At 42.0% G+C, this 20,748-nt stretch overlaps 1 protein-coding gene and 1 long non-coding RNA gene across 2 annotated transcripts in view; one reads left to right on the forward strand and one right to left on the reverse strand.

Moving 5' to 3' along the window:
• Positions 1-1,514, forward strand: part of LOC111726208 — a 62,758-nt gene extending 61,244 nt beyond the window's left edge. Inside the window, exon 3 of the long non-coding RNA XR_002774043.1 lies at positions 1,397-1,514. This is a non-coding gene — a long non-coding RNA (uncharacterized LOC111726208). The remainder of the gene's footprint in view (positions 1-1,396) is intronic.
• A 15,695-nt stretch (positions 1,515-17,209) lies between these two features.
• CUNH12orf71 (chromosome unknown C12orf71 homolog) lies at positions 17,210-20,000 on the reverse strand. The gene is made up of 2 exons (XM_003792505.3): positions 19,140-20,000; positions 17,210-18,666 (listed from the first exon to the last, which is right to left on the reverse strand). Exons 1-2 carry the CDS (start codon positions 19,656-19,658, stop codon positions 18,385-18,387), a joined length of 801 nt encoding a protein of 266 aa, XP_003792553.2. The 5' UTR covers positions 19,659-20,000; the 3' UTR covers positions 17,210-18,384.
• Positions 20,001-20,748: the final 748 nt, after the last annotated feature.

Consider the following 20,748-nt stretch of genomic DNA (forward strand, 5'->3'; position numbering starts at 1 on the left):
TTTTTTTTTTTTGGTTGTAGCCATCATCGTTGTTTGGCGCCCGGGCTGGATTTGAACCCCCCACCTTAGTTGTATGTGGCTGGTGCCCTAGCCACATGAGCCACAGGCACTGAGCCTCAAGCTATTCTCTTGCCTCACCCTCCCAAGTAACTGGGACTATGGGTGCCCGCTATAAGGCCCGGCTATTTTTTTTATTGCAGTTGTCATTGTTGTTTTAGCTGGCCCTGGCTGGGTTCAAACCCACCAATCTCAGTACATGAGGTTGGCGCCCACCCACTGAGCTACGGGTGCCACCCCTTAAATCTTCATTGACTACCTGAATATATTTTATTACTGTATCATGGTATGGATATATTAATATGTGTTCATATTTTTTGTTGTTGTTGTTGTTTTGAGACAGAGTCTCATTTTGTCACCCTGGGTATAGTGCCCTGGCATCACAGCTCACAGCAACCTCAAACTCCTGGGCTCAATTGATCATCTTGTCTTAGCCTCCCAAGTAGCTGGGACTAAAGGTAGTGGCCACAATGCCTGGCTTTTTTTTTTTTTTTTTTTTTAAAAGAAATGGTCCCTTTTGCTCAGGGTAGTGTCAAACTCCTGAGCTTAGGCAGTCCACTTGCCTCAGCCTCGCAGATTGCTGGGATTACAGGCATGAGCCACTGTGCCTGGCCCAATGTATGTTATTTTTTAAAGTGTGAGTTATTCAAAAGAGACAAGGGACTCAGAAACACAAGTCCAAAAAACATTGCACATATTTCTGCATATTGTCCACATGCTGTCCTTATCAGACAAGCAATAAATTAGATACAGGCATTTAAAAAACTTTTTTTTTTTATTCAATGATGGTTTGTTTTTTTTTAATTGTTGGGGATTCATTGAGTGTACAAGAAACCAGGTTATATTTGTTTGATTGCATTTGTGAGGGAGAGTCCCTCTTAGAATTGTGCCTTGCCCCTAAAAAGGTGTGTCACACACTGAGACCTTCCCACCTCCTTCCCTCCTTCCCTCTTAAAATTTTTTTTTAACTTAACAACTAAATATCGCAAAGCCATGGTTTGTTTATTTACTCAGCATACATTCATAGGGCACCTGTTGTGTGCCGGGTACTTTGTGCCATAAGAATTAATGATGACGGTTTCAGCAGACAGTCTTCAAGGAATATTTGCGGTTGTTCAGTAGCTGAGGAAAGGAGAGGGAAGGAGTGCCGGCTGGGGAGAAGGAAGGAAGAAGGACAGAGGGAAAGAATCCTTAATTAACATCATCTTAATAACCCCCTTGCTATCTACTTTGATGTTCTCAGTCTATGCAGTAATTTACCATTTATAACTTTTCTTTTTTTCTGGTGAAAGTCAGTTCTATTTAACAGTTTGCCATTTTTATATTTGTTTCTTTTCAGCGTAAAAGAACTTGTATGGATCGCTTTGCTAAGTGTATTCAAGATTCGAAGAGCAAAAAAAGTCTGTATTAAACCTGGTTTGTGAAAATGTAAGTAAACGTCTTACCCCTTACCATGATTGATTTTGGACCTCTTGAGAGCCTTTCTCTCAGTGTCTGAATGTTTCTGTAGTTGACCTTGACCTATACTCAGTCTACTCATGAAGTGTATGAGAGTTTCCAACCCCCCACTAAACGCTTTTTAAGAGCGGTGTGACTAGCATAGGTGGCTGTAGGATTGAGACATGGTCTGGCAGGCAATGAGCAATCTTTTATTTAGTCCCAAGAAGGGAAACACAGACCTGGCAGCGCATAAAGGACACAGTCCCCTTCTCAAGTCCTTTATTGCTCTTTCTGTCATCTATACCAGCGAAAACTAGTAGTCAACCCATTAATGACTCAGTAGGCTTCGAAAATGAGGTGCTGGTTTTCACAAGCCTGTTTATTCCCTTTCTCCGTGTTCCCCTTGCTTGGTAATAATTACTATTTATCAAGCTTCTACCAAGTGAAAAGCATTTGATTAATTCAATTCAATATTCATTCTACAAAGGCTTTTTCCAAGTGCTTGTCATGTACCAGACACTGCTCTGACACTAATTTCTTAACCTTGTGGTACCCTTGCAGGGTAGGAGTTAATAATTGAGTTGTTAATAGTTGAGAAGTTAATAGATGAGGAGGAGCCTGGGGGTCAGGGAGAAGGAAGGAACGAGCCAGCCATCACATAGCTGACCAGTGTGAGGACAGTGCTGACTTTTTCTAATTTGCCATATCTGAAATAGTGTTATTTTATTTTATTTTTTGAGACAGAGTCTCAAGCTGTCGCCCTGGGTAGAATGCCATGGTGTCACAGCTCACAGCAACCTCAAACTCTTGGGCTTAAGCAATTCTCTTGCCTCAGCCTCCTAAGTAGCTGGTAATACAGGTGCCTGCCACAATGCCCAGCTATTTTTGTTGTTGTTATTGCTGTTGTCATTGTTGTTTTAGCTGGCCAGGTTTGAACCCCTCAGCCTCAGTGTATGTGGCTGGCGCCCTACCCACTGAGCTATGGGAGCCGCCTGAAATAGTGTCTAGATGCTCTTCTTGGATGGATGTCAGTAGGAGCCTCGAGCCTTCTGGGCTATGTTCTTAAGAAGAATGTAGCCTTCATTCTTTGAAACCTTGGCTGTAGTTACAGCAAAGAAGAAGGTTAGAGGAAACACCCTCCCATGTTCGAGAGTTATTTTGGGTATTTGGGTGGGGAGTTAAAAGATCTGATGGCAGTGCCAGCCTTCCATGGATTTCCTCTGTGTCCTTGAGATATTTAAGCTCCATGGGAAACACTGTTCTGTCAACTAAGGGACACACACCACACCAGGGATCTCCGAGTCAGCTCCTTATGGAAGTACTTTATACATAGAGGAAAGTGCACACATCGTAAGTAGACGGCTTGATGGAGTACTTGTCACAAAGTGGACACACTTCTGTAATCAGTACCTCAGTTAACAGAAAATTACCAGCACCCCAAAGTCATGCTCCCCTCAGGCTCCCTGGAGTGACCAATATCCTGACTTGTGATGCCTTTGTTTAATTTTGCTTATCTTTTAAAATTTATGAATAGAATGTGAATAGCATAGAATATATATGCTTTCGTGTCTGGATTGTTTCCTTATTATGTTTGTGAAATCTATGATATTGCTATAGTAGTTTTTTTTTTATTCTCCTTTCTCTAATAGTATTCAATTATATTTCTAATTTATGGTTGTTAAGACACTTAGATAGTTTCACTTTGGACATAATACTAATAGTGCTCTTATGAATATTTTGTGCATATCTTTTAGTGATGATGGTGTTTTGTTTGTTCAGGGATTACAGAAATTTAGATTCAGTGGCACTGTGGAGCAATTTTTTGTTTTTTTTTCAGACAGAGTCTCTGTTGCCCCAGGCTAGAGTACGTGGCATCACAGCTCATATAACCTCAAACTTCTGGGTTCAAGCTATCCTCTTGCTTCAGCCTCCTGAATAGCTGGGACCACGGGCACCTGCCATAACACCCAGCTCATTTTTCTATTTTAGTAGAGATGGGGGTCTTTCTCTTGTTTGGGCTGGTCTCAAACTCCTGTGCTCCAGCAGTCTTGGCCTCCCGGAGTGCTAGGATTACAGGCCTGAGCCACTGCACATGGCCTCTGTGGAGTGATGTTGAACTTCAGGTAGCCAAGTGATTTGTCTGCTTCAGTGTAATGTTCTAAGCCCGCTTGCTCAACAGGAACAGATGAAGATGTTTTCATAGATTACTTTTGGCAGGTGTGACTAGATGGAAGCCCTCTCTGATATGTGAGTGATGTGGTAAGGCCTGTCCCCCTGGCAGAGAAGGGTTTTGGTTGCCTGATACAGGAAAGGCTTAGAGGTGGAAAAGGAAGTAGGTCCAAAAGAGAGGTACAGATATGTCTAGATTCTCCTAGAAACGCTCAGGATATCTTGCCAACCAGATTAAGAGCCTGGAAAAGTGACAACCCAGGGGAAGACTCTGCTTATGAGATCTGACGTGTCTAGGGAAGTGAATAGAGACATAAAATTTGATTTCATCAGGCAGCTGGAGCTCAGAAGGCACTCACACAGCTTTTTCTGAGCAAATGCATAAAGCCCATTTTTTTTTTTTTGCAGTTTTTGGCCGAGGCTGGGTTTGAACCCACCACCTCCGGCATATGGAGCCAGCGCCCCACCCTTTTGAGCCACAGGCACTGCCCCCCAATTTGTTTTAAGAAGCTTTAAAAAACCCAGTCCCTGAAGTATGAATCTTGAGGCAAGAATGAACCTAATAAAACTATAGAACTAGGAAAAAAATGTGTTTTCCCAAAAAATACAGGGCATGAGCAAGTGAACTTTGCTGTTAGAGCATTCTGCATTCAGAAAACATCTCCAGCACCTTCTAGTCCCGTGACCTCTCTAGGTCAGCTTCCATATCTGTAAAATGGGGATGATAATACATAGTATGACCACCTAAAAGGTGCCCCATAAATTCACCATGACAGTTAACTCCAGTAATATTAGCAGTGTGCTTCTGGACACATAGGCCTGCTGCTAAAAATAATAGTGTTTCTAATTATTCCTTTTCTCATTCTTGTTACTAATATTGCCTGTTTGACTCTGTACCTGATACTTCACAGGTGTTTTCAGAAATGTTTTTTTAAAATATGAGACTTTTTTTTTTTAAGTATGGTGAATACTGGCTTGGCACCCGTAGCACAGTGGTTACAGCGCCAGCAACATACACCAAGGTGGCAGGTTGGAACCTGGCCCGGGCCAGCTAAACAACTGCAACAACAACAACAACAAAAAGTATGGTGAATACTAACAAAAATATTTTCCTATTTGCCTCACCTTAGACTGAAACTCAGAGGAAGGATGAAAGGAAACATTTGTCTATGTGTCCGTGGCATGTCCCTCCCCTGGGTTAATCAGTGAAGACACTTTTGGTTGTCTGAACTGGTTGGTTTACTTGGTCACTCAAAAAGAGGTCAGTGGAGCTAAGATTAGTGGAAAAGTAGGGTCATTTTGCACAAAGGAAAATTATAATTTTATGCATTATGCTATTAACTCGTTTTCTTTCATTGAGACAGAGTCTTACTTTGTCAGCCTCAGTTGAGTGCTGTGGCGTCATAGCTCACAGCAACCTCAAACTCTTGGGCTTAAGTAATTCTCTTGCCTCAGCCTCTCAAGTAGCTGGGACACAATGCCCTGTTATTTAATTTATTTTTTTTTGTGGTTTGACTCAAGTCAATCTCATAATTTCCTATATAGAACACAAGATTCACTAGATTCTTCACTACCCTACCACAATGCCCAGTTATTTTATTTTTGTTGTTGTTGTTTAGCAGGCCCAGGCCAGGTTCAACCCACCAGCCTAGAAGCATGTGGTTGGTGCCCTAACCACTTAGCTATAGGTATGCAACTACAGGCACCCACCCTATGTGCTTAACTCTGGTGTGGCATTTTGCAAACAAGTGTCCTGATTTGTCCAGTACTTTGGTCAGAGGCTATGTGGGTGACTTTCTGAAGACCACAGCTAGTATGCGGTGTATATTCCTACTGGATGAGGTTGGATGACCTCTTTCCATCTCTGTCAGTGAGTTCTGGGCTAACTTTAGGAGCATGTGATACTAAGCTTGATTTTCTTTTTTCCCTCAGATTATGATCTAAATGAATGAATAATCTAGTGTTCTATATAGGAAATTATTAGATTGACTTGAGTCAAAGAGTGTATTTAACCCAAGAGTCTAAAATTCCAGTACTGACTTCTCTACTAATTACCTGTGGAAATTAAATTTTCATTTCACTTAAATTTATGTTTTCTGGGTGTCAGTTTTCTTATCTGTAAAATCGAAAGGTTAGTTTACATTGAGACTTAAAGGCAGAGACAGATTCTAGGGATCCCCAAACATAATGCCTAGTTTTGGGTGTATTTGTGTTCAGACACTAGATTCTTCCATAGGCCTGCTCCAGATCAAAGTTCTGTGTCAGCAGATTTTGGTAGTTGTGCTAGTGAGGGAATGAGTGGTCTAAGATGAGACCCACATTCACAAAATAGTTTATGTCCACAGCAGGTAATAAACCAAACGACCAGACTGTCATGACTGATGGAAGGCTCTGTGAGTACTGTATATGTAACTTCATTTTCACACCAATATTTACTCTGAATATACACGCTCTCTTCATTAAAGGGTGTGTACATTTCTGTCTAAACCACATAAGTAGACCTGCAAGACACTGCATGTGAATCTGTGGCCTGGTTGGATTATGGAAACTGTATTTGACTTTATCTTATGTTTTTATTTCAATTCTCAGTCCACCCATGGAAGTCACACAGTGGGAGTGTCCTAACTAAGATTTGGGTTGGTTCTGTTTTACTCAGTTGTTCAATCAAGAAAATATTTATTGAAAAGCAGTATTCAAAAATCAGCATGAAACTCAAATATTGGATTCGCTGGAATTAATAAAAATAAATCCTACATACTAGTAGCATCACTTAAGAATTACTAAGTTCTGATTTCTGTCCTCTGATAGCCAGGGGCATCTGTATGGAACTGACAGCAAAAACAATCATATAAGGAAGCATTAAAGTCAACTGAAAACTTTGGAATATTTGTTCTTTGAGCCTTGTATGTGTTCTGGAAGCTGGCAAATAGATGAAATATCATTTGCCAAAGAGTGTGGGCAATGCCCCAGCCCTTCTTCTGTGCCGACAGCTCCTGAGTTCCGAGTGATGGTGGTGAGAGCTGTCTGGATATACCACTTTTAGGCTAAATGGACCCAGGCATGGGAATGAGGTGGGGCTTCTCGTCAGGTTTCATCTGTGTTTTCTTCATTAGGCCGAGGGAGGCCGGGATCACAGAGTGGATTACACTCCCAGGCCTGCCTGGAGATTCACTCCACTGTGGTATAGTGGTTTGCAAGCAGGCAATTTGTAGCCACTGAGATAAAGTTTTCCCCAAAGAAAAGCACCTACCGTAGCCCTGTCTCTCATATCCTTTTCTCTAAACCCTTCCTGCAATCTTTATCCCTTTCCTACATGGGGATTGAAATTTTCAATCTCCTAAGTGTCTTTTATGAGTCCAGCATTCTTTATTTTAGGTAATTCATACTAAAAATTCTAAAAACATGCTTGGGGATGACAGTCTTGTGTGGAATCATGTCACATGTGGTTTCTCTTATGCTTAATTGGCTCATTATAACTTGAGACAATATGTAAATGCATTTCTTTTTTATTCTGTAACTTACATAGGATTTTCTTTTCCATTTTTTTTTTTCTCTATTACTCCCTCCTTCTCCTGCCAAATATTTGGGCTCACTTTTATAATCAAACGGAGATGGAGTTCTGCCTTTAGAACTCTCCCTCGGGCAGATGCTTTCTGTGTGAGAGCATGGATAGAGTTTGTGGGCTGTTAGAAGCTATTTGCTCATCTTGCCAAAGCCGTAACAGTCTTTTTATTCTCGGTTGTTTTGCTTTCTCCTCACCTCTAAGGAAATTGGCAGCCAGTGACTTTGATTTTTTTTTTCTCTCTGGAACAGAAATGCTAGAGTGTAACTGTAGACACAGAGAGAGGAACAGTTTACACATTTAGCAAATAATCAAGTAAGTGGAGTGTGTGTGCATTGCCTGCCAGCTCTACAACTGAAAGGTGGTGGCGGTCTTTCTCTTAAATCACCAATATTTGTAGCAGTGTATTTAATTGGGAGGCCTTAGTGTCTGTGATGGCTCTTAGGTGTGTAGTGTCAACAGTTTTTTAAGAAGGGGGAAGAGCATCCAAGAGAATAGTGGCTCTTCTTAGTAGATCTGTGGTTTAATGTTATGGTATATGGGGGGAAGCTGGATTCTGACACCAGAATTTCAAAGAGCCAGGGTTCTCCCTTGCTTCAGGAGTAGAGAAGTAGGGGCAGGGATTTCAGTGACTAAGTGTATTATTTAGCAGCAGCTCAAGGCTCTGAAAATCATAATGAAAGCAATGAGGTTGGGTCTCTGGGTGTGCTCACATTCCTTGCATATTGTACTGCCGTTCTGGTCTCCTGCAAATCACATCTCAGAGCTTCTTCAGCCGAGAGGACACGTGAATTAGGGGTGTAGCAGTTTCTACCCATTGTAGCAAGATCCATTTAGTTTCTGGGCGAAGTTGATATGTGCTATCTCTATAGAAATCATGGCAGCTTTCAGATTGAAACAGCCTTGGCAGCTTCCTGTGACTACTACCTTGAGCCAAGGTGTAACCCATTGCCAATGACAGACTCCTGAATACAGTTCAAGCAACAGTTGTCTTCTGTGTATTCATTTGTATTTCAACACGAATTGTAATTGTACCATTAGCTTTTCTTGCTGGTGTGTGTGTTTTTTGCCCTGTTCCTTTATTGTTGGAGTGGTAATTATGTACTTGGCTTTAGATACTTAGGTCATTTGATATTGTGACATTAAGAGATTTTAGAGGAAAAGGTCATCAGCTGTCTTTCTGGGCTATTCTGGGCATTTTGTACTATATCTATTTTGGATCTGACTTTTCTTGTCCTTGATTTCTGATTAGCTGGTCTTCCTCCTTGTCGTGGCCTCTCAACTTGCTTGGAAGCTTTTCAACAGATGTGCTCTTGGATGACTGTTTTGTTCAACCAAATAACATTATCTCAACCTTGCAGAAGAGCTGAGAAGACACAGGATGGAACTGTCTATTAAATGTTTCTGGTTCTAAGCATGTAGTTTCTGGAGCAAGGGCTAAGCTGGCTTCTAATACATTGATGTCCGGAAGTTGTTTCCTGCGTTAGGAGGTTAGCCTTTACCAAAGGAAATGTGAATTCTGAGGCGTTCCCAAAAGTTTTTTTTTTTTTTTTTGAGACAGAGTCTCACTATGTCACCCTTGGTAGAGTGCTATGGTGTCACAGCAACCTCAAATTCTTGGGCTTAAACAATTCTCTTACCTCAGCCTCCCAGGTAGCTGGGACTACAGGGACCCACCACAATGTCCAGCTATTTTTTGTTGCAATTGTCATTGTTGTCTAGCTGGCTTGGGGTGGTTTTGAACCCTCCAGCCTTGGTGTATATGGCTGCGCTGTAACCACTGTGCTACGGGTGCCAAGCTGCATTCCCAAAAGTTTTGGATGATTTTACGGGGTTTAGATCATCTTATTCTTTATACGTTTTTGGGAATTAAAGAATGCATTATTTGCTTAGAAAAGTGGCATTTGGGGTTTTTTTATGGTCTACATTGGTCTTGCCGGAAATACTCCTTTCAAAGGCCTTTTCCCCACATTGGGCCTCCCGTATGGATGGGATAGTTAAAAATCAAGTATTGAGCGAGAAGTAATAAGAATATCCAGCCTTCAGGCATTAGACTTCTCACAGGGGAAACAGCAACCCTCAAGAAAAGCAATTTGCATTGACCCGTACATAGCAGCCCTTGGCCTAGTGACCCCTTTTCTTTCCCCTGTTAGCCAACAGGGCAGTGAACTGTTGCAAGACGGTGAGTGATTCTAGAGAGACAGAAAATACAACTTCTACTGAAATCTTGCAGATTAGAGGGTGATTTCTTTTTCCCTCCCACTGTGGCTCTACTGAATTCTCTGAAGGTAAATCTGCAAAAAAAAAAATCAGTGTGTATGTCTAGATTTTTGCATTGTCAACTGACTACAGCTGATTCTTGGGGTTTATTTGGAGGGGAGTTGTGGTAGTTATGGTGTATCACTCCAACACTGAATTCCTGAGTAATTACTGTCTCTATGGGAGATGCAGAGTAAGATTCCTCTGAGCCTGTGGTCGCAATGTTTTCATAAACTGATCAGGACGTAACCTTGATCAGTACGTTTATGTTGAAAGACACTACTTAATATATGTTGTTTAGTCATTACCATTGACCTCACAGCCAACGGCACTGTAATTCTTGCCTGAAGGAAGCTGACCAGGTGTGTCCATCTATCTGTCTGTCCATCCTACCATCCATCTATTTTTCTACTGTATCCCTGGTAGAATGCTGTTGGCATCATCTTAGCTCACAGCAACCTTAGACTCTTGGGCTCAAATGATCAGCCTCCTAGGTAGGTGGAACTACAGGCTCCCATTATGATGCTTGGCTAATTTTCTATTTTTAGTAGAGACAGGGTCTCGCTGTTGCTCAGACTGGTCTCGAACTCTGGAGCTCAAGCATTCTTCATACCTCGGCCTCCCAGAGTGCTACAATTATAGGCGAGAGCCACTGCATCTGGCCTGAGCAGGTGTATTAAGTCCTTGAGGCACACAGCCTTCTTGCCTCAGGACCACTAGATAACACTACAGTGCTATGCCTGGAGACCATTCTAAACAGCGGAAACCATCAACAAAAGGCACAAAGGATGGCACAGAATAAACAGCAGAAAGGATACTTTATAGCAGGGGTCCTCAAACTTTTTAAACGGGGGGCCAGTTCACTGTCCCTCAGACCATTGGAGGGCCCGACTGCAGGCCCCGGGACGAGTCAACTGCTAAGCAGGACAGGCAGTGGCAACAAAAACACCTGAAGGGCTGGATAAATGTCCTAGGCAGGCTGCATATGGCCCACGGGCCGTAGTTTGAGGATGCCTGCTTTATAGCATTAGGGCTGAGCTAAAATGAGAAGGCAGAGCATCACTTTGTTTGACCTCAGCTGAGAACATACATCAGGGTGACTCCTATCTTTTGCTACTCTGTGCTTATCCATAAGGACCATGAAACCACCTTGAGGAATGATTTTATAGTTGCACACAAATTTTAACAAGTGAGCAAATACACGAATACCAACTGTGTAATGTAAGGAAAGTAGTTCCAATTATTTTGGCAGGAAGCTCCCCCAATCTAACTGTACAGTTGATGTAGAAAACCAGTCATTTAAGTTAGTTACAAGCTGGGATAGCCAGACCAGTGTCCAGAGAACTTTTTTTTTTTTTTACAGTTTTTGGCTGGGGCTGGGTTTGAACCCGCCACCTTTTTTTTTTTTTTTTGTAAACGAACAGTAATTAGCAACATTGCCAGGCTTCAGCTGTGAAATCATAGGAATGATATCTCATATAGTTCCATGTCCTTGGCATGAGAGGTAATAAGGGCCAGTGTGTGGAGGACCCCAGCAAGGGAAACAGTGAGCAAGGAGAATCCTCTTAGTCGTGCCTGATCACCTACTGTGAGGCTCCTGGGGGAGTCTGATACAGCTCTTTAGCCTAGATGAGTTCCTGCCCATTATGTTTCTTAAATAGACTCATGTAAGTACTTACCAGAAACAGTAGGGTCTGACCGTGGAGGGTAGTACCGTGGCATGGGGTGGGGTCTATCAGACTCATATTTGTACACCATCTCTAGCATCTTAATGTTCAGGGAATGTATTCAAATGAATGAATCTAACCATCATCTGGAAGGTTGAGAAACGCAAAGGCTTAAAAAAATCATTTTAAATTCACAAGAGAGGATACACGATATGTCTTTACTCAGACAAGTAGAAAGATGTGGATATTCTTTTGTTAACTAGCTTTGTCTACTGTATAAAGCCAAGCTTTTCAACTCAGGAAACATCTACACTATGCTAGGCAACCCCTACCCTGCCCATCCCCCTATGGACATTCAGGGACTAGACTTAATTAAAGTAGGAGCTAGTTAAGTTTTATGAGAGGAAATGACATTCAATTTGAGATATTATCTGTTTAAATTATTTCCTGCAGATTAACTGTTCATTTTACCAAATATTTATCATGGAACTACTAGATACAAGAACCTGGGCCAGGGCCTTTATGCAGAGCATGCAAAGATAAGCAGAACCTAGCAGCTTTTGTATAGCAGGAGAGAAAGACACGGATGCGCATGACTGTAAATCAGAGTTCAAAGTACACTTAGTGCAAGTGAAGTGAAGTACTGTGATGGCACAGGGAGAGCGAGATTCATTCCAGCCTGCTCTGTTTACAGAGAAGCTTGAATTTAACCTGGGCCTGCAAGGCCTGTGTGGAAGTGCAGTTGCAGGGAGCCCTTGGGCAGCCTGGAGAAATAGCATGGTCTGGGCATTTCCAAGAAGAGGGAACAGCACAAGCAAAGGCACTGGGGCCAGGAGGTATAGGGAACAAGGACGGCAGAGGTTCTGGAACACCAAGAGTAGGGTGGAAATTGAGAAATTACCGGAAAATGACATCAGAATCCAAAGATAGTTTTAAGGGCAGTTTGCTTGGACTTTATTCTGTAGTCACCAAGAGCCATTGGTTGGACTTTATTCTGTGGTCAACAAGCTGTGACCTGGTGGCAGATTTTCAAAACAAAGGAATCATGTGGCAGCAACTAAAATTTGTAAGCACTTAGTATGTGCCGAGTACTTTTACTGAGTAAGTCCTCACCGCAACTGTTGGAGGTTAGTGCTATTAGTGTTACAGTTTGTAGATGAGGAGATAGCCAAGAGAGGTTAAGTGACTTCCCCTGGATCCACTACAATAGGTGGTAAACTGGAATTTGAAGCTAGGAAATCTTATATAAGAATTGAGATTTTTTTTAAGTGAGGAGTGAAAAGTAGGGTTCAGAGTCCTTGAATTGACTGAATTATTTGCAGAGTGTTCAGTATAGGGGAGTGTGGGCATTAGGTTAAGAGAGGATCTGTAGCTTTAGTTACATAAGAACTAAGTACATGCTAAGAAATGTTGTAAAAGCGATAGTAGAGTACCCTTTTTCACTCTGATTATATGATGTCCTTATGCCTGCCTACTCTTCTTATGAGTTTTGGAAGAAGCAGAACAATCTAGCGTTGCTAAAAATAAAAGGAAATGTCAAAAGAATTTGCAGGAACTATTAGTACTATAAGTGTCAGGTTGCCCCTGATTTGTAAGAAACAGACAATGTACAAGAATTTCTTTCCAATGTAGATATGCGGTATCTAGACCTTAAAACTTGTGATAATTTGAAAGGGGAGAGGACCTACCTCCCCACTTGACAAAAACTGTTCTTTTCAATCCTAGCAAAAGCTGAATAAGCTCTTGAAATCTCAACATGTTTTAGAAAATTGCCTAGATGCTAGTCTGCTTTCAGCTGGACCAATTTGCTTCTGTTGCTGTTGGGACATGAAGGACGACTATTTACTAATCTGTGAGACTAAAAATTCCTTGTGACTAGTTGTGAATTTGAAGGCAGGTGCTGGGATGAAAGAATAAATCCAGACTAAAGAATTGCCCAGTTTATATCACTTGAGAAATCAAATTATTGGAGTAAATATTTTAATGTTTTAAATATGTATATCTCTAAAGATATACTATCACAAGTATAGGAAATGTAGTACATTAATGGCAGAGATCTGGATCCTCGAATTATTGGAGTTTTTCTTTATATTTTCCCCATCTTTGCTTTCTCATCTTCTCTATTTTTTTTCTGGATCATATGAAAGCAGGTTGAAATCATGACATTTTACCCTTAAATACTCCAGCCTTTCGAATGTCCTAAGAACCAAAGACATTCTCTTACATAGCCTTAATATTCTTAATATACCCAAGAAATATTCAGTCATGTCATCTGACATACAGTCCATATTCAGATTTTTCCAACTGTCACAAAAATGTCCTTTGCCATGGTTTTATTTTGCTTGGTGGCTTTGATCAAAGATTCGATCCGAAGTCATGACTAGCAATTGGTTGTCTTGTTTCTTTGCTCTCTGTTATGAACTGTCTTGCTTTGTTGCCTTTGTTGTTTTTTTTCTTATGTCATATTTCATGATATTAACATATCTGTAAAGTCCAAGACAGCTGTCTGGTAGAATGTCGTACAAGCTAGATTCATCTGACTGTGGGTGTCCTCATGAGTAGATTCAGATTAAACATTGCTAACAAGTTCAGTGCTGCTCTCAGAAGGTGTCTGATGTTGGCTAGGCTAAGTTTAATCACCTACCTAAGTTGGTGTCCCCAGACCTCTCCATTGTAGAGGTGCCCAATCCCCTTGATAACTAGTAAGTCATCAGTAGGGTAATTCTTAACAGATCATGAGCACATCTTGTTCCCTGACATTCACCCAGTGGTTTCAGCATCCATTTTTGATTCATATATAAATCAGTTATTACGTTGGTGGTTGCAACATGGTACTGAGTGGATTTCCAAAGTCACTTTACTGAAGAAAAATTCTCCTTTCCATCTCTATGTCCTGCTTGGGGAAAATCTGCACCCCAAGACATATGGCAGAAAGGTCGATGAAAGTGAAACTTGAAAACAGCTATCCAAGTGTATTTTAGAAGTGATTTTTCCTCCTTTGTGAGTGGGGATACAGAAAAGCTCTACCCTAGGGGAGAGAGCGCTCTTTATTTTAGAGACTTGTACTTCATAACTCTTTTATTATCCAGATGAGGAAAAATTAAGTATTGCCATTCTGATCTTCTTATGGATAGAGAAAATTCAGTAGTAATTAGATGAATTTTCTTTCAACAGCCGCAATCTAAAAAGATAAGATTTTTGCTCCCTGCCATTTGAAAATGCTTTAGAAGTAGTTCTCCATAAAGTATATTTTGTTAAACTCAAGTGGGCATTAAAACCGTGGAATTTCTTTGAAATGTGGGAGAAGATGGAAATTATTTTGTTGTGGAACTTCTTGATCTAGGCTGATAATCCTTTGGGGAATTTATCCTCAGGCCTTTGTTCCCACTCTGCTCGTGACTGGCTCACTCAGTGAGTGTTATCTGATGAGGATCTTATTTCATTTCTGAAAGCAGAGCCTTGTTCTGTTTGTTTTGGGGGATAGGGGGTAGCAGGAGAAGATTGTCTCCAGGCAATGCAATATAAAACCTACCCTTCCATCTTGAAATTGGAGATTGACCTGTGCTGTCCACCTTCTCCCACTTGGAGTTCACAATGAGAAGACTTATTTTTAAACAACTATTCCTCCTATGTAAACAAAACTGTTCTTTACTATTGAGGTCAAGACCTTAATTCTCTCTAGGAATACATTTAAAATAATTTTTTTTCATTGTTTTGTAAGAGGATTTTAGACACTGTTCTTGTGGCCAGCTGTACTTGTACCTGTGTATTCTTGTGAGGCATCAATTTTAACATTCTATTCTTGAAATCTGGAAAAAAGATTTTGCTCCTGTAATGGTTGGATCACACACTTTTTTCCCTTACTGGGATTCGAGCAAGAAATTGGTGTAACGTGGTTGGTTTCTCAGTCTGTAGGTTAGCCTATCCCAATTCTGTGCCTTGGAGGTAGTGGAATACCCCCTACTTTGCTTGATAAATTCTCATACCATATTCTGGCTTATATTATGGTGGTGTTATGGATTCTAGAATACAAACGTTTTTAAGTTATTACCTGGCTAATTGAAGAAGCTGAGCTTGAGGAGGGTTCAAAGTGAGTACCTCTCTTGAAGGAATGATTTTTAGTTTTCAGTTATAATGGATCCCCAAAATTACAGGTTAATTGTATTAGCATGTCACTGGCAATTACAATAATTCTATGAGAGGCTTGAGGTTTGAGCAAAGCTAGTATATTTCAGTGATCATTTCCAGTTCACTTTCAGTCCTTTGGACACATGCAGTGGGCCTCCTCCAGCCCCCACCCCAGTCCTTTGTATGTGGTACAAAGCAGAGGACCTGGTCACAGGTCGACTTATACACAAAACCTTAGGGATTTCCTTCTCCATTACCAAGCTCCTAGCTTCGTAACATATTGGCCTATAATGAATGAGGAGATACTGAAATAGTTCCTATTTTTAAATACTTTGTCTTGCTTTCTGATGTGTAGCATGACACTTAACCCCAAAGGGTGCATAAAGCTTACTCTATTGAAAAGACTTGCAAAGTACATTGCTTAAATCTTAGGGATAGGTTCATACCTGTCAAGAAGGTTTATACAATACGGAAAAATACAAATACTGTATGTCAGAAATCTAACTAAAGAACAGGGTGTCTTCTTCAGTATGAAGAGGCTTTTAAAGGTGTTTATTTTGGTTGAGTTTTTCTTAGAGCTGAATTACTAGAGAGAAGAATTAAAATAACAAGAAAACTCTGGTTGCAAGTTCCCTGATGGCCGGAGATGTCATCTTTCTTTTAGCCTATCATAGTTTGTCTGTGTAGTTTGACAAACCATTAAGTGTCCATGCAAATTAGTTGAATTACATTTTCAAATGAGTTTCTAAATTTTTCTAGTCTCAGTGGGTTTCTCAGTCTATAGGTTGCCACCTCTCTTGACCTTTTACTTACAGCTGTTTTCTCTCTTCTGGTCACCTTCCTCCCACATTTCTACTCTGAACCCTGCTGGGCCAGTCACCTTTGGCTTAAATAGCCACTCTCTAAGCTGCTGTATTTCACTTTTTAAAAACTTACATAATGATAGACATGTTGAAAACATTTAAAGAATTATATAGAGTCAAATAGACAGATTACTCTGTACTAGACACTGTGCTAGGATTTTACAAAGAAAGAGGAACTAAAGCCTGGTCCTTGCCCTGGAGAGCTCACGGTCTGTTGGTACAATAGAGATATAAAGAGACCTAAAAAGTATAGGTGGTGGTGTGAGCATGGCAGGGCAGGTGCTGGGGCAGAGCTTATGGAAGAGTATAGTCACCTTTACCAGGACCGTTCCATGTTGCCCTATAATAACCCGACAGCAGGCTCGTTAAGGATGGGTCCCTAGACAGTCAGGGAATGAAGAAGGAAATCCCTGTGCTTTTGTGTGTTGGCCTTGATGAGAAGTAAGAGTGTCCTCTTGGGGAATTTGGTGTGTATGAATTGAAAGAAGATTTGGGAGAAAAAGAGGGCGAGGCATTGTGGATGTTGCTAGATGTGCTGGACTTGCTGAGTTTGGGAAGGGGGTGTAGGGGGTGGATCTGGAGGGAAAGGGTGGAAGTCAGGGAACAGTTGTGATGATGGGACTCAAAGTCTCAGGAAGGCAGAGTAAGGAGAGGTGGAGGTGGGCAAGCAAGTGAGCTAGTGGAAGGAGAGGGGGTTATCAGAGATGAAGACTGAGTGAGAGATCTGGTGGGGAGGAGAGTCAGGATGTGACTAGGAGCACACATCGAGCAAAAGGCCCTGTTCTTTGACCTCTTCTCTCCCACTGTATTGTCTTTCCTGGGCCCTTTGTGGCCCACTGTCTCTCATATGCTGTGAACCAGCCAAGGTCCCACACCTCCACTCCACACTAGTTTATCCAGCGCCTTAAAGTCCTCCACCTTAACCTCATCTGTAACTCAAAGAGCCTCACATAGGAAACCTGTTCAAAACAACCTCTCCCCATGATGATATTCTTAGTACCATGTCTACTCCCTGCAGACTATTCGCCGTAATCCTTTATAGTCACAGGTTTACATGGCTTTATCGCTTAAATAATAAGGCACTTGAACCCAAAGATGAAGTCTTCTTTTTAATCTAGAAAAGTATCTGGCCCTCCTGTTGCTAAATATTTGTAGAAGGAAGGAAGAGGATAAGGAAATTGAAGTTGAGGAGAGGAAGGAATTTGAGACTAAGGAATCGTGCTCTGAAGGTCACACAGGATGGTAGTACAAGCTGAAAGAGGAGGATGGTGAGTGAACCTGTGAGTGAGAATGATGATAGTGACACTGGGGGGGAGTGACCTGATAACAAAAATAGCCAGTCTTCCTCAAAGAAGGTGACTTTTAAAGGGAAGTTCAATGACACTTGCAAAGGAATTTCAGAGGGCACAGGGATGGGTTGGAAGAGTCCCTGATCAAGCCAAGATCAGCTGAAAACCCTTAACTTCTGGTGACTATTTCTGCATGGGAAATAATTGCAGTGGGAATTGACTCAGACTCTCACTTTTGGATAGCCCTTGAATCAAGTCTTCTGGGGAGTTCCTCAGGAGAATGACTATAGCAGCAACAGTTTTTTAATCACGTGCTTGCATCATCCCATTTTCACACCAACTCCATGAGGTATGTGTTGTTATCTTGCCCGTCTTATGAACCAGGGAAGCTAGGCTTAAAGTGGTTGAGTGGCATTCTCAGTCTTCATCTTCTTCCTAAGTCGGCCACTGTTACAGCCAAGGCAACACATGCTAGAACCAGTCTGGTCCCCAGAAACATCGGAACTGCTGTCTGATCTCTGGCAACAGGAGTGACCGAAATTAGCATCTTCTGTGCCTCAGTCTCCTCTGCACTTCTTCAAGCCTTGTTCAATCAAAGTCATGCTGTCACAGTGGGAATCTGCTGGGGTGCACTTCTGCTTGCTGAAAATGGGGATTTGGGTTAATGATACAATAGGTTAAAATGTTAAAGTACATAAGACAGACAGCATACAGTAAAATACAGCGAGAAGTGGGGAGGAGAGAAAAAAGAATGCCATTAGTTTGGGATGCATAATGCTACTTAAAATTTCCTAAAAATAAATACTCTTTCAGACTGAGTCAAGATAGTATGCTGGAAGGGGAAATCATGGATAACAAGAATATTGGTTTTATTTATTGGGAAAACATAAACCCATGGGGACTGTGGAACAGGGACTATCAAATAATTTAAAACTCTGGACTATAGGGTGTCATAACTCAAGGGATTCTTGGGGTTGGATTCTCTTGCATTTGCGAGAGAATCTTTTCTTTGCTGCTGGCTTATGGGGGTTCTTGGGGGCTCTCACAGTGGGCTTTCTGCGCCGGAGAGAGGAGACGACCTGCTGCCTCAGCCAGCGGAAGAGTGACCACCCGAAGTTCAGGCAGGATAAGCCCTGCATGTTGGAAGGCTCGTCGTCCTCCGCCGCCTGCCCCGACGAGACAGAGGAGGTGTCGATGGTGCTTGCCTTTTGGCTGCCAGTTGCCTGGCTTATCTGCAAAGAAAATGAAGGATTACTCAGAGATGCATAACGTCCACAGCAGCCGTGTCGATATTCGCTCATTTCTGGAGCTTAGGTCCTTTCATCATAAATAGCCCAGCACATACATTTCTTTAAAAAATATACTTATTAGCCCTCCTTGCTTCTGACCCTTACTCCCTCGGAGATCCCCAGTCTTTTCCCTACAGCTTCCCTCTGTCCCCTCTCTGTGCTGGTGCTAGTCACGTCCCACACCCAGGGGGGCCAGCCTGCTTCACGGTGGGTGGGTCACAAGGCTCTGTGTGGTCCAACTTGGCTCCCCCCACCGGCTTATCCCTTGCTGTCTAGTGAGACGTCTCTCTGCTCACCTCGGCAAGTTCACGTTCCTTCAGCCTAAGAGGCATCAGGGGGAACTGGATGACCTCTTCATTTTCTGGTGATTTGTGCTTGGGCAAGAGTTGACAAGTGTCATGTTCTTGGTGGCCAGCCTGAGCCATATCTGGAGGGAAGCTGCTGGACAGCTGGAAATCTTCTTCCCGAGTAGATCCTGCGAACACTGAGACATCACCTTCATCTTCATTCTCATTTTCTAGGAATTTCTCCAGCGTTTGCACGAGACCATCCAGTCTGCTGAGAGTCAGTTTCGTTCTCTCCTCTGGGTACTTGTCGATCCACTTGTCATCACTGAGATCCCAGTTAGTTATGGAGTCTGCATTTTTAGAGTCCACATCAACACCCCAGGCCAAGGCAATACTTAGTTTGCAGAACTGCTCTGGGTTGTCCTCAGTGTGGTCTTGTCTCTTCCAGAGTCTCCCTGTACTTCCAGTCCTCCATGTCCCTTGGATAGGAGGGAGGAAGTGGATCGGAGAACCCTTGGAAGGCGTGTCTTCACAGGCAGTGGTGTCCTCACAGGTGTCCTCACAGGGGAAATAGCCCACTGAGAGGCTCAGGTTGGATCTGCATTCAGAGCTACAGCTCTCTGTGTCGCTGGAAGATGAGTCTGCCATGGAGGTCAAGGGCTCAATCCTCCCGTCTCCCTCAACTCAGCTTCCAAAGAAAAAGAAAAGAAAGGTGGGATTGAGGAGAAAAAGCAAATGGTGGTACTCAAGCACTAACACCATCTGTTCCTTTTTCTGTTCTGAACTCTCCCATTTAGATGGAAGTTCACCCTATTTTTGTAGTTTCCCAGTAAAGGGCAAAAGAGGTGGCCCTCTCCCTTTAAAAACTTCTTCCCCGTGTTACAGTCTTCTCTGCTAAGCATCTCCACCTGATACTGTCACATCTGTCTTACTACAATGAAAGAACTTATATGATAAAGGAAAACATTATCATTTTATGGAATTTGAAAAACAGGGAAAAGTACGAAGATAAAAACAAATGCACCTGTGATCACCATCATTCAAACCTTTTGATGGACTTCCTTATTTTTTATTTATGTATAATTCTGTATTTATGTATAGAAGATGTCATCTCAGTTGAAATTGAGATTATTAAATCTTAAGGCATAGTCTACAACAACAACAAAATATATATATATAGTGATTCTGTAATTTTTAACCACTTCTTATTGCTAACCTTTAGGTGATTTTTATTGTTTTAATAAACGAGTCTGCAGTGAACCCCCGTGCCTACATCTTTGACTGTACCTCTCTTTATTTTCCTGTATGTAGAATTCATGGACTGAAGACCACAAATCTATTAAAGTCTTTGATATCTGATACCAGATGACTTCCCAGAAAGATTATGCTATTTAGTTGCCCATCCTCCCACCATCTGATGGCACTTTTTAGTGTAGTTCTTTCCACATTTTAGGCCAGTAAGTGGGGGTGGGAGAGCACACTCACACACAGGCTGTAGGTGCCGCCACGCCCTGCCATGAGGCTGCCCACGTGTAAAAGGTGCTGCCGACTCCTGAGGCAGAAACGGTATGTTAGAAATCCTTCAGAGCCCGCGTCTCAGTGGCTAAAGGTGCAACTGTCAGAAGTCTGTGTTCTGGGACTGTTGGTTACCTAGGAAACACTGGGAAATAAGTCAGAGCCAGAAATGAGGAAAGAGATGGGGATCAAAGGGGTAGAAAAACACAGGATCTATCTTCTT

This window comes from Otolemur garnettii, unplaced genomic scaffold, assembly GCF_000181295.1.
Source record: "Otolemur garnettii isolate 467f Iridium unplaced genomic scaffold, OtoGar3 scaffold00057, whole genome shotgun sequence".
Taxonomy (NCBI): domain Eukaryota; kingdom Metazoa; phylum Chordata; class Mammalia; order Primates; family Galagidae; genus Otolemur; species Otolemur garnettii.